Source organism: Pinus tabuliformis, chromosome J (assembly GCF_031772625.1).
Source record: "Pinus tabuliformis cultivar Carrire ecotype Pingquan chromosome J, CPIR1, whole genome shotgun sequence".
Taxonomy (NCBI): domain Eukaryota; kingdom Viridiplantae; phylum Streptophyta; class Pinopsida; order Pinales; family Pinaceae; genus Pinus; species Pinus tabuliformis.
In genome coordinates, this window is record NC_142295.1 from 622,167,911 (window position 1) to 622,180,417 (window position 12,507).

Sequence of the window (12,507 nt, forward strand, 5' to 3'; positions counted from 1 at the left end):
CAAAAATTCATATCTCCATTTCTACATGTCAGATTTTGATGATTTTCATTTCCTCTAGTTGCTCTCGGAGTGCTCTATCATCTCCATCACTCACATGCCAAATTCTCATCATGGTTTTGGCCCCAACATCGTTGGGTACAAAACCCCAAGCTTGGCTTTCAAGCCCACACGGCCACTTGTGGAGCTCCTTCCTCCAAACCCTTGATCCTCAAGGTTTGGAGTACCTCCGAAGCTACAAATCTCAACATCAGATCCCTAGCCTCTTAGACATCATAGAGACTAGAAGACTTTTCTGCCGCTACTTGAAAAACTAACACGTGTCCCATCCTTTTGGGCCACAACTCACACAAATTTGCATTGTCATATACCAATCCCTGAGCACGTTTGCGCTTCAACTTGTATAAGTTGTCCTCTCTAACCTCGATGGTCATTGTTGTGTTTGTGCTAGTATCCTCTGGAAGAATGAGTACCTACCCACTAAGTCACATGGTTCACCAAACTTTAAGGTTGAAGTTTGAAATTTGACAAACCCCAAAGAAATTTTAAAGTTTGTTTTGGTTTGGTAAAGGGTTAGGTGTTGCTATGAGTTCCATTCAAAATTTATTGGTTAACTTTTGCAGAGTCTCCTCTCACCGATTGTACTAATTGCAACCCTAAAATTTCAGGCATCATCTCTTGGCCATGGTCATATTGTCATGATTCATAGGTCATCACTTGAAAACAATGGCCCGCGTTGGGCAATCATTTATAACTTTCTATTTTTTATTCTTATAAACCATTTTTTGTTAATATACTTTATATTAAAAACCATAGGCATTCATGAGACATTTATAATTTTCTATTTGATTTGATTTGATGTCATGAACTATTTATTACTTATAGACTTTATCTAAATTCATATTAAATATTAATAGAATCTATCTTTTATATAGTTATATATTAATATAAGTAATGTTAATATATGTGTGTGTGTATATAGTCAAGTTGGTGTATCTCAGGTGGTAGGGAGGAGTCTCTATTATCGTCCCCACCCGGAACCCAGTCCCACTGATATTGACATGCTCACTCCTTGGGAGCCATTTCTACATGAGAGATAACCGGCTCACCTAAACACAGATGCGTTTTCTGTGGATGTAGCTAGTATCGATCTCCGGTACAGTGAACCACACAATATATATATATATATATATATATTCGAATCTAAAGACGAACTTTATTCGAATCTTAACAAAAATTCGAATTCGAATCGAACTTTATTGTTGTCGAACTTGGACCATGTGACATAGCCTACCCATTCCCAAACATGACTTCATATCATCTGTCCTTCATCACTGAGGCTGAGAGCAATTTCTTCTTCAGTCTTGTGCAAACAGCACATCTTTGGCTTCCATTGTTCCTCCTAACTCAAGTTGGAACTTAATAGTTCCCTCTCCCTTCACTGTATATTTGGCATCATCACCAAGCTCCACATGAACCCGTGAGCCTTTTTCCATCAGAGTGCTAGATAGCTGCTGTGCTTTTGTCATATGGCATGATGCACTACTGTCCAAGTACCACACACTCCCGGTGATGGCGTTGGTAGAAAGACATGAGACTAGTGAGAAGTCCTTCTCGAACTTTTGCTGCAAACTCATCCAGCTGTGTCTCTGCTGATGCTGTTGTTTGTTGTGACTTCCCCTTCTCCTTCTTCTTATCCAGACGCTATGATGCATAGTGCTCATTCTTTTGGCAAATAAAACACCTTCTTCCCTGAATGTGAATTTGACCCTTCACTGTTACACTTGAAACCCTTCCCTTTGCCCTTCTTGGCCATACTGGCCAGGGCCAGCTTCTCTCCATCTTGCCTGCAGGCCTTAGATTCCACTCGAGCCTCTTCCTGGTTGCAATCATCCCAAAGCTTTTCTTATTTGGGAAGTTTCTCTCAAGTGCAGACTCCCTCGACAAATGGTTCCCATGGCTTGGTGAACCCATTCAGGGCAACGTTGACGAGTTCTGTTTCATCCACTTAAGTGTCGAATTAGTAATGCCAATTCCATGCAACTTACTGTGGACAGTGAATCCTTGATGAGGCAGTAGCCAGCCCCAAACTTTATTTTTAAGGGGGTAAGAAGCATTCCAAATTCCTTGACATGTCTTTACTTCACTTTTGAAGAAGCAAGGAAGTTAAAAGTGAAAGATAAGTACTAGGTCAGTTTGGGTTTACAGAGACTGGAGTTTTGGAAGCACTTATCCTTATTTTTTAATATTCACCAAAGATTTTGATTGTCTTCCATTGATCAAGAAGGTTTTTGTTTTACCAAAGGAAATGTCATTGTGATTGACGATTTTTAGGTTCTATTATATTGAAGTCTCCGGTAATGCTTTGGGTGTTTCCATGATATAATAATCTTTTTCTATAGTTCATATTTCTTTTAAAAAATGCACTTATAAGCATATTTATTGATAAGTTAATATCTAAAAGGATGAGTTATAAGATCAGTCTCTGAGCAAAAGAATGCCAAATTGTAAAATTAGAGGTTAAACAAAAAGGAAAAATAAAATAAAGAAAATCAGGATAGATTCAAATGATCAATTTTGTTGTCAAGACCTTCGTCCAATTGGCATAGTTACGGTTTGGTATGTTCATTGCTGCAAATATTAATTGTCTCTCTGTCATATAGTATAATGTTGGACCTAAAAGAATATTACTGATTCTATTTGATTTATATGGCACAGGACTTAGGGGTGTCACTACCATATTCCCCAAATTCGTCTGCATCTCAAGAAATGGCGGAATCCAAGTCTATGGGCCCTGATTCATCTGGACATAGACATGACTATCATCGGGGATTGTTTGTAGACAGGGGTGTGGGGAACTCGCCTAAAACTGTACGCTCAGAAGGCGCTGCAAGCTTATTTGGCAGGGAGCTAATGTTGGATACAGAGACCGAGGTTTGTCATTGATTTCATGAATAATTATGTCTAATTGTGTGGCTGGCTTTGCATATACTAAATCACCTGTGTCTTGGCTGGTTATATTGTTACTTTTGCACATTTAACTGATCATGATCACAGCTCAGGATAGTATGACAAGTACATGAATTTTGACAATATTCTTTATGCTATTTTGGTGTTCCTCTAGTGGATTTAGTTAATCAAGATTTCAAAATGTTACTTTAAAATTGTGCTTACTAGTGAGTGTATGTTTTTCACTCTATGCCTCCTCCTTTAACTTAATCATAAAGAGACTAACGGCTTGTTTCTTGATTCATTCACTAGAGAATCATCTTTCTGTCTTCTCTATTATACTATCAATAATAACACATCTATTTGCATGGTTGGGCTTATACTGATTATAATGTTTGCCTTTTTTAATCCTAATATCTAGAATGCTATGCCGGAAGCAGCCGGAGCAGTTGCTGCTGCAGCAGTTGCTGATCGCATGCTTGGGCCAAAAGAGCACCGACAACTGGCTATTGCTCTGGTAAGCATTCAATATTTTCAGGATTTTCAAAGGTGGAGTGCAAGAATATCTATTTTTATGGAAGCAATTGTCTTCTTAGGGAGGCAAGACTACATGCAAAAGTTTGTCAACTGGTTATCAACTTATAACTACTACTGTTGTTCTTATATATTAACCAGCATTTGGATTTTGAGAAATGGGCATCTAAAACGGAGCATCCATGAGTATTTTATTTTATACAGAATACACAGGACTTCAGTGACGAGTTTGGGACAGACACTAGAAAAGGGACAACTTTTTTATCCCAAATGTGTAACTTCCTCTTGTATGGTTTCTCTTATTTGTCTTTCCTTTACAGTGAAATATTTGTAACTCTCATGTCTCTCTTTGTTGTGTATGTCCCTCTTAATAATACATATGCATTTCAAGCAAGCATTAGAATGCAAAAGTAAGTCTTTGAAGTTCAGATTTGATATATCTAGATTCTAGAACATCCAGACTGACCCTATCCTTGAATTAGATATTTAGAAATGCAGTCTTCACATCCATTTGATGGATATTCCAACCCATTGTAGCAACTAGTGAAACCAAATATCTAATGGTAGTGTACCTTGCTATGGGAGCAAAGGTTTCTTCATAATCAATGCCTTCCTTTTGAGAGAAACCCCTTGCAACGAATCTCGCTTTGTACTTGTCTATACTTCCATCAACAACATGTTTGATCTTATAGATCCATTTGGAGGTGACAACCGATTTGTCACTAGGTCTAGGAATGATTTCCCAAACCCCATTCTTCATGATGGATTGATATTCTTCCTGCATTGCTTTCTTCCAAACCTCTTGATGAGCAGCTTCCTTGAATGTAGATGGTTCAACTTCAATTAACTTTGTCATGTATGCAGCATAACCAGAATATCTTTTCGGTTTCTTACTTTCCCTGAAGGTTCCTTTTGCAACTTCATGTCCTTCAGCATATTCTAATGTAGCTTTTAACCAATTTGGCCTTTTCCTTGTGATTGGGATGACCATCGATTGAATAGGCTCACTTAGTCCTTCTTCTTCTTGATTTGTGGTAAGGTTTTCATGATGAACTTCTTCTTCTTCAAATATGGGAACTTCTTCATCATCAGAATCAATAGGAATATCCTTTGATTTCTTGTATGCTTGATTTTCATCAAATATGACATCCCTGCTTACTTCAATATGTCTTCCTTCCTTAATGTAGATTCTATATGCTTTTGAGGAGAGACTATATCCAACGAATATTCCCTTGATACTTATAGAGTCCAACTTCTTTTGCTTGTCCTTTGGAACATGGATGTGTGCTAGACTTCCAAAGATTTGGAGGTGATACACACTCGGCTTCTTTCCTGTGAATACTTCTTCGGGTGTTGTATTATTAGGACTTTTATGAGAACCTCTATTTTGAATGTACACTGCTGTCATTGCTACTTCTCCCCATAAGAATTTTGGTAGGTCTTGATCAAAGAGCATAGTTCGAATGCCTTCAATTGACCTATTCTTCCTTTTGGCCAATCCATTTTGTTCGAGATAATAGGGAATAATGAGCTCCCTCTTAATACCTACTTCCTTACAATATGCAATCAATTCCTTAGAAGTGTATTCCCCACCATTGTCGGACCTTAGAGTTTTTATCTTTCTTTCGGTTAGGGTTTCCACTTCGGACCTAAACTCCTTGAACTTATCAAATACTTCATCTTTTGTTTTGAGAAGGTAGAGCCATGTCTTTCTAGAATGGTCATCAATGAATGTTACATAGTAGAGATGACCTCCAAGTGATTTGTCAGACATGGGCCCACACACATCAGAATGGATGAGGTCTAATATTTCTTTAGACCTAGTTTCACTATTCAGAAATGGCTTTCTTGTATGTTTTCCCAAAGAGCATCCCTTGCACACACCTTCATGATCTAACTTCATATTGGGGATACCATGAACCAATTGACTAAGAGTAGGGATGACCTTATAATGTAGATGACCATACCTCCTATGCCATAGCTCAATGGGATTGATTTCCATATGAACCAAAGCTTGAGGAGGTGGTGTAATGACTCTATAAAGGCTTCCTTCACGAACTCCAATAACCCTAGCTTTATCAATGCTAGAGTCTTTTCCCCAAACCAATACTTTTCCATCAACAAAAGCAACTCTTTCCCCTTTATCTTCTAAACAAGAAATAGAAACCAAATTCTTTTTCAAACTTGGAACATATAGAATGTTGTTGAGGTGCAGCTTCGATCCATTTTCCAGCTTCAACGATGTTGATCCCAGGCCTCTAACAACATAGCTTTTGTTGTCACCCAATTCCACTACATGAGAAGATGGCTCCTTTGATAGTGTATGAAGTTGTTTACTTTCTCCTGTCATGTGTCTTGATGCTCCACTATCAATGATCCATGCATTGTCATCATTAAGAGAACCTGTAAGAGCAGCCAAGAATCCTTGACTTTTGACCTTGTTGAATAAGTAATGGATGACCTTCTTGATCCAGCTTCTAGCAGTGTTGATACCCATTCTTATGTAGTTCATCAAAGAGGGAGAATCCATGCCAACAAAGTGATCTTCAACTTTTCTTGACCTTAGCTCTGATACCATGTTGACAAATCAATGCAGGTATATTAGGGTTTGTTTCCTCTTAATTGATAATTACTTGTGAGTTAATGCTGGCTTCTTTTATTTCTTTATTATCTTATCTTTCATCAAGCAATTACTATATTATGTGTGTATGAAGATCACAAAACAAGAGACACAAGATGTAGGCACTATGCCAGGGAAAAACCCTCCTCAAGGGGAAAACCCAGTCAAAAAATTCTCTTCCTTTCAGTGGTATCCTTTGAGACTCTTCCCCCTAGAAAAAGACCAAACCTTCCCTCCACACCAAGTTAGCCTTCCAGATCTTCGTCCCCTTTCCAGCAACACTTCCTTCCCATCAACTTCGACTATGCAGCAACATTTGACATCAGGCAACAACAAAACTTGTTAGACTTCGATCTCCCAAACTAGGGCATGAAACAGAGAGAGAAAGGCTCCAAAATTTCAATTTTCTTCTTCTCCTTAGAATTGACCCAACTCGCACTTCCTTTTGCTTCCTTAGACCCACTTCGCACTTCTCCAGCTTCCTTAGGGATATTGAACTAGCTTGAGATGAGATGCTTCAAATGAATTCGACTTCCTTCTATTTATAGGCTCCAAGTGAGGTCGAATTGGTGTCCTTAGGCCGACTTGATCTCTTCTAGGCCAACTTGGTGTGGAGGTTACATAAATTATATTTGACTCAATAGTAAACCTTTTTACATGATTCAAAAGCCCAAGAAGGGTCTCTTTGAATGTACAATGACACTATAAATTCAATATTAATCCTAGGAGTCCACAGTGGGGACTTTGACTAATATAATGATGACCTAAGCATGAAACCCATGCTTTAATAAGTCATTGGTACAATAATAAAAATTCTTTTCTTTATTGTTTTGACAAGTACATTTTATGATGAATCAAATACATTAATGAAGACCGAACCTAGTTACATTTTCCAACAAAACCCACAAGGGGAAAACCTAAAAAAAGTCCTTCCTTATGAGAGAGAGAGTTTCCAGATTCATCATTAAATCATAAATAACAATAGCAGAATAATAGCCAAACTAGTAACCAAGATCTAGATCAAGTGCCATGGCAAAAACAAACTCTTGAATTTCGGCCCTCCCTAAAATTTTGGCCGCCTCATAAAATTTCAAGTCTTCTTGTAATTTTGCTGGATCAAAGATACACAAGACAAAATTGATGTCTCCAAATGAGAATAAATGATCTCCTTTATATAGCCTTCAAGTGGGGGTCGAATGGGTGCCTCTTAGGTGCCCAACCTGTTGATTTCTGTAGCATCGGATGTGCTCTAGTCTTGAGATTTTGCAGAGAGGCTACGACACATGCATTCTCCAATACCCAGAAATCGTTTGGGAACATTCCACTATTAAAATAATTAATAATTTTTAATGTATTCCTAAGTCTAAACTTAGGAAATATGATTAATTAAAGGGTATTAATTAAATATGGTGCGAATCTTCTAGAAGAAGACAAGGATCAACTCCCAGTTAATCTTAGCCTTTGATTATGTTTTAATCTTGGTCGTTGGTGCTCCAACGAGAGATTATAAGGAGCTTGATGGGCACTTGGAGAACACACCGAGATAGTGAGATCTAGAGATCGAATTTCTCAAGAGTAGCAACGTTGAGTTGTTGGAGAGAGATCGAGTGATCTTCTTGCAGTGAGGGGCAAGGATAGTAGACCGGAGGAGCATTTTCCAGTTCCGGAGAGTGCAAGGCAGAGAAGGCAATGAGAGGTTCAGAGAGGAAGTGCGGTGCTTCAAAGGTAGTCCGTAATTTTGTTGGGAGCAGTCGAGATCTAGTGCCAGAAGCTGGGGTGTGAGACTGGAGGGCCAGAGAGTTGAGTTCCAGTCAACAAATCGATCAACTGGAAGGGTGACGCAGCTCCTAGAAGCTGTGACGCAGGGATTGCGTGAGCCCACGCAGAGGTAGCGTGGGGCTAGCCATCCAGAGCTTGGATCAGAGTTGGATCACCAGTGATAGTGTGAGAATATTTCTCACTACCTCTTTGCTAGTTTATTCTCTGTATCATATTGCTAGTTTGGGCATCTAATGATTTGTACTCAAATTACTATTGCATAATAATAAAACCCTCAGTGGCTGCACCAGTTTTCCCAAGTTGGGTTTTTTTGAGGACATTGGTCCAAAAACAACGGTGTAATTGTGTGTGTTTATTTCTCTCCTGTGCAGTGTTTTGTTTTCGTAGTATTTTGTTAAATTTGGACAACTAGGTCCAAACTCCATGTTCTGATGCTCAGATTAAGAGGCTAATATTTTTGTTGGATTCCTCTTTCTGAGAGGTGTAAAATCCATATAAAAATAGTCTTAATCCGATGAGCAGAACTTATATTTTGAATTTATTATTCTTAATAAATTATATGTGCAAAGGTCAGCCAGTTTTGTAATGTAGGCTCACATGCCCAACAGATGTGTCACACACCCTCATTGATGGATATATATATACAGGAAAAGTTGGAGAGAATTTGATCACAAAAAAAAACAACTCACATCTTCCTCTCTCATCCTAAAAAGTACGAGCTACCTGGAGGACGAATTTCAGCCACACGTGGGAAGGACGAAGAGGATTTTTCTGCTGCTAGGGTTTCGCAGAAGTTTGACCAGCGTTGACTTTGGTCAACGCTTGGTCCAAACAAGCTGAAAACTTGTGGGAGGTTCGATTTTTGAAGGCCATACTACCTGGCACAAAAATCGAGGTCAAAGGGTTGACCGTTTTGCTGCTGCGTTGACTTTTAGCTTGCTGCCCCTGCGTTGACTTTTCAGGACAGCGTTGACTTTTGTAGAACTGACTTGGGTTAACTCATCTACTGGTTGGAGGGTTGTTGTGACACATGCTGGGCTGGCTGACCAAAGGAGACTTTGCTGGTTGAAGCATCCTGTTGACCGCCGAAACAAACACATACATTTTTCTTGTTTCTGATTTGTCTTCTGTAAGATCTGCTTATATGTTCTATCTGCATTTTGCTTATCTACTTGTATGATTGCTGTGAGAAAAGTGAAATTGCTCTTAGCATAGAACATCTACAAAACTTTACATGGTATCAGAGCTGAGGTGAAGACAAACTCTATCTATAGCAATCATCATCGAAGGAAATGGATTCCTCTAAGCTTGAATTCAGGGAGAATGACAAGCTGACTGGAAGTGATGACTTCCATGCCTGGAAGATGTTATTAGATCTCAAATTAGAAGATCATGATCTCCTAGATCATGTGACAGGGAAGATTCAAGAACCTCCATCAAATGCCTCTGCTGCTGTTAAACACAAGTATAAGAAGGGAGAAATCAGAGCAAAACTGCTGATCAGGGAATCCATAAATAAGAGTCTGGTTGCCTACATATCTGAACTAGGCACATCCAAGGAGATGTATGACAAACTGATACTTATGTTCCGAGTAAACAATGTGAACCAAGTGCTATTCCTCAAGAACAAGTTGAAGAATATGAAGAAGGGTCGAGACGAGTCTATTCAAACTTTCTTTATGAAGTTGACCGAAACCAGGAACAATCTGCTAGCTATTGGGGAGACAATAGCTGATCGTGAGATGGTTCTCACCGCACTTGGAGGACTTCCATATGAATGGCAAGTATTCACAACTACCATTCTCAACAATAATACCATCCCTAACTTTGATGAGCTTCTGTCTAGATGTATGCAAGAAGAAACAAGGATGAAGGAATTTGATAATGAAAGAAATGCTGCCTATGTTGCTCATTCCCGAAAGAAGAACTCTGGTGGTTCCAAGGACAAAGGAAGGACTAAGACTCAAAAGAAGAAGGGTAAATGTTTCACCTGCCATAGGACTGGACACTATGCTAGAGAATGCCCCTTCCAGAAGAATTCTCCCGATAGTGACGACAACAACAACAACCGAAGGAATGGGAATCAAAGAAATGACAAATCCAAAGGAAAGAGGAAGGCTCACTTTGAAGGAAACCATCCACCTTCTAAAAGGACCAGAAATACCAGGTATGAGGAGTCTAATGTTGTTGATAAAAGAAATGAGTATATTCTAATATCTGCTCTCTCAGCTGCATCTCCGCCTGACACTATGGATGTCTGGCTAATCGATAGTGGTGCCTCAAGACACATCACCGGATTCAAGGAAGCACTTTCTGACATGGTTGAAAGGGATACTAATCTAGAAATTACCCTTGGGGATAATGCCACTTATCCTGTGAAAGGGACCGGGACTGTGACCCTCCACTTGTCTCAAGGACAAGTCCTCCATCTACAAGATGTACTCTATGTACCCAAATTAAAGAAGAACCTTGTGTCTGTATCTGCCATGGAAGACAAAGGATTCAATGTAACTTTCTCTGATGGAAAGGTACTCATGTGGAAGAAGAGCTTCAAGGAAGCTATCTCAATTGGTTTTAGAGTTGGTACACTCTACCAGGTTGGAGGGAGTCCGTTGGGAGCTATGACTTGTGATACTATCCGTCAAACCGAACTATGGCACCGAAGATTTGGACACCTTCATTACAAGGCTCTTCCCGAAGCAAGGAAGGTGGTGACAGGGATGCCTGATTTTGGAAATAATCATAAAGGTGTATGTAAGGGCTGTGCTGAAGGAAAACATACAAGGGGACCTTTCCCCTCAAGTGTCACAAAGACATCTGAGATATTGCAACTGGTCCATTCTGATCTTTCCGGTATGTTGCCTGTAACATCCCTGGGGGGATGTTCTTACTATATGACATTTACTGATGACTTCTCTCGCAAAACCTGGATATACTTCTTGAAGAAGAAGGATGAGGCTTTCATGTGGTTCCGTACCTTCAAAGCCTTGGTGGAAAATATGACCGGAAAGAAGATCAAGATTTTGAGGACTGACAATGGCACTGAATATGAGTCAAATGAGTTCAAAGACTTTTGCAGAGAAGCTGGCATTAAGAGGGAGACTACCACTGCATATACTCCTGAGCAGAATGGTGTTGCTGAACGCAAGAATAGGACTATTGTGGAAGCTGCCCATGCCATGCTATGTGACCAGGGTCTTCCAAAGTTTCTGTGGGGAGAAGCTGCAAATACTGCTGTGTACATTCAAAACCGATGCCCTCATTCCGCTTTGGACTCCAAAACTCCCGAAGAGGTTTTCTCTGGTAAGAAACCTGATGTCTCACATTTTAGAATTTTTGGATGTCCTGTCTATTTTCATGTGCCGAAAGAAAAGAGAAGTAAGCTGGACGCTACTGGGAAGAAAGGAATGTTTGTGGGCTACAGTGAGACTTCTAAGGCATATAGAGTCTATGTACCTGGTCAAAGGGAAGTAGAGATAAGCCATGATGTCACTTTTGACGAAGATGCTTCCCTGAAGAAAGTAGTAGATCTTCCTAGATCTGAAGAAAACCATGAAGAAAGACCTGGAAATCTGGAAGAACCCCAGGATGAGACTATGCCTGATGTTGAAGAGCCAATGGACCCTATTGATCCTTCCCCTTCTCTAGGAAAGAGGCCATCATGGCTCAGGGACACCCTCGAAGATGCTGAGGGTCATGCTGCCCCAAGGGGAACATTCCGAGAAAGCAAGAAGCCGTGTAGATACCAAGGGTATCTAACTGCCATGAGTACTATTATACAATCTGAACCTGGATCTTTTGAAGAAGCCATCAAGCATCAAGTCTGGAAGGATGCTATGCATGAAGAATATGAGGCTATTATGAAGAATGATGTCTGGGATGTGGTCCCGAGACCGAAGGACAAATCTGTTGTCACCGCTAAATGGCTCTACAAGATTAAACATGGATCTGATGGGAGTGCTGAAAAGTTTAAGGCAAGATTTGTTGCCCGTGGCTTCTCTCAAAAGAAAGGAATTGACTATGACGATATATTTGCACCTGTGGCTCGATATACCACCATTCGATCCATCATAGCCCTTGCTGCTACGCAAGGATGGAGTCTTCATCAGATGGATGTCAAGACTGCTTTTCTGCATGGTGCAATAAAGGAAGAGGTGTATGTAGAACAACCTCTGGGATTTGAAGTTCAAGATCGAGACACTTATGTCTGCAGGTTGATGAAAGCCCTCTATGGGTTAAAGCAAGCACCCAGAGCTTGGTATGAGAGGATGGATAGTTACTTGATGAAGCTGGGCTTCACTCGAAGCAATGCTGATCCAAACCTTTACTTTAAGGTTGAGGAAGGAAAGCCTCTCATTCTAGTGCTGTATGTGGACGACCTCTTCCTGACAGGTGATGACCCCTCATTCATCAATGTAAGAGGGAGCTTGCTGCTGAGTTCGAGATGAAAGACCTAGGACTGATGCACTATTTCCTAGGCCTGGAGGTCTGGCAGAGACCTGGAGAGATTTTCCTTTCTCAAGGAAAGTATATTGTGAAGCTTCTGGAAAGATTTGGGATGGTGGACTGTAAGTCCGTGTCGACACCAATGGAACTCAACTTTAAGAAGTTGAGTGGCAGCGCTGCAG

The 12,507-nt window shown here is 40.1% G+C and overlaps 1 protein-coding gene across 4 annotated transcripts in view; it reads left to right on the forward strand.

Annotated features, from left to right (window-relative positions):
• Positions 1–12,507, forward strand: part of F2KP (fructose-2,6-bisphosphatase) — a 420,497-nt gene that overhangs the window by 101,914 nt on the left and 306,076 nt on the right. For all 4 annotated transcript variants that reach the window (XM_089378232.1, XM_089378231.1, XM_089378235.1 and 1 more), the window contains 2 exons: positions 2,716–2,931; positions 3,368–3,463. In XM_089378232.1, the coding sequence (XP_089234358.1) occupies positions 2,716–2,931; positions 3,368–3,463 (312 nt within the window). The remainder of the gene's footprint in view (positions 1–2,715; positions 2,932–3,367; positions 3,464–12,507) is intronic.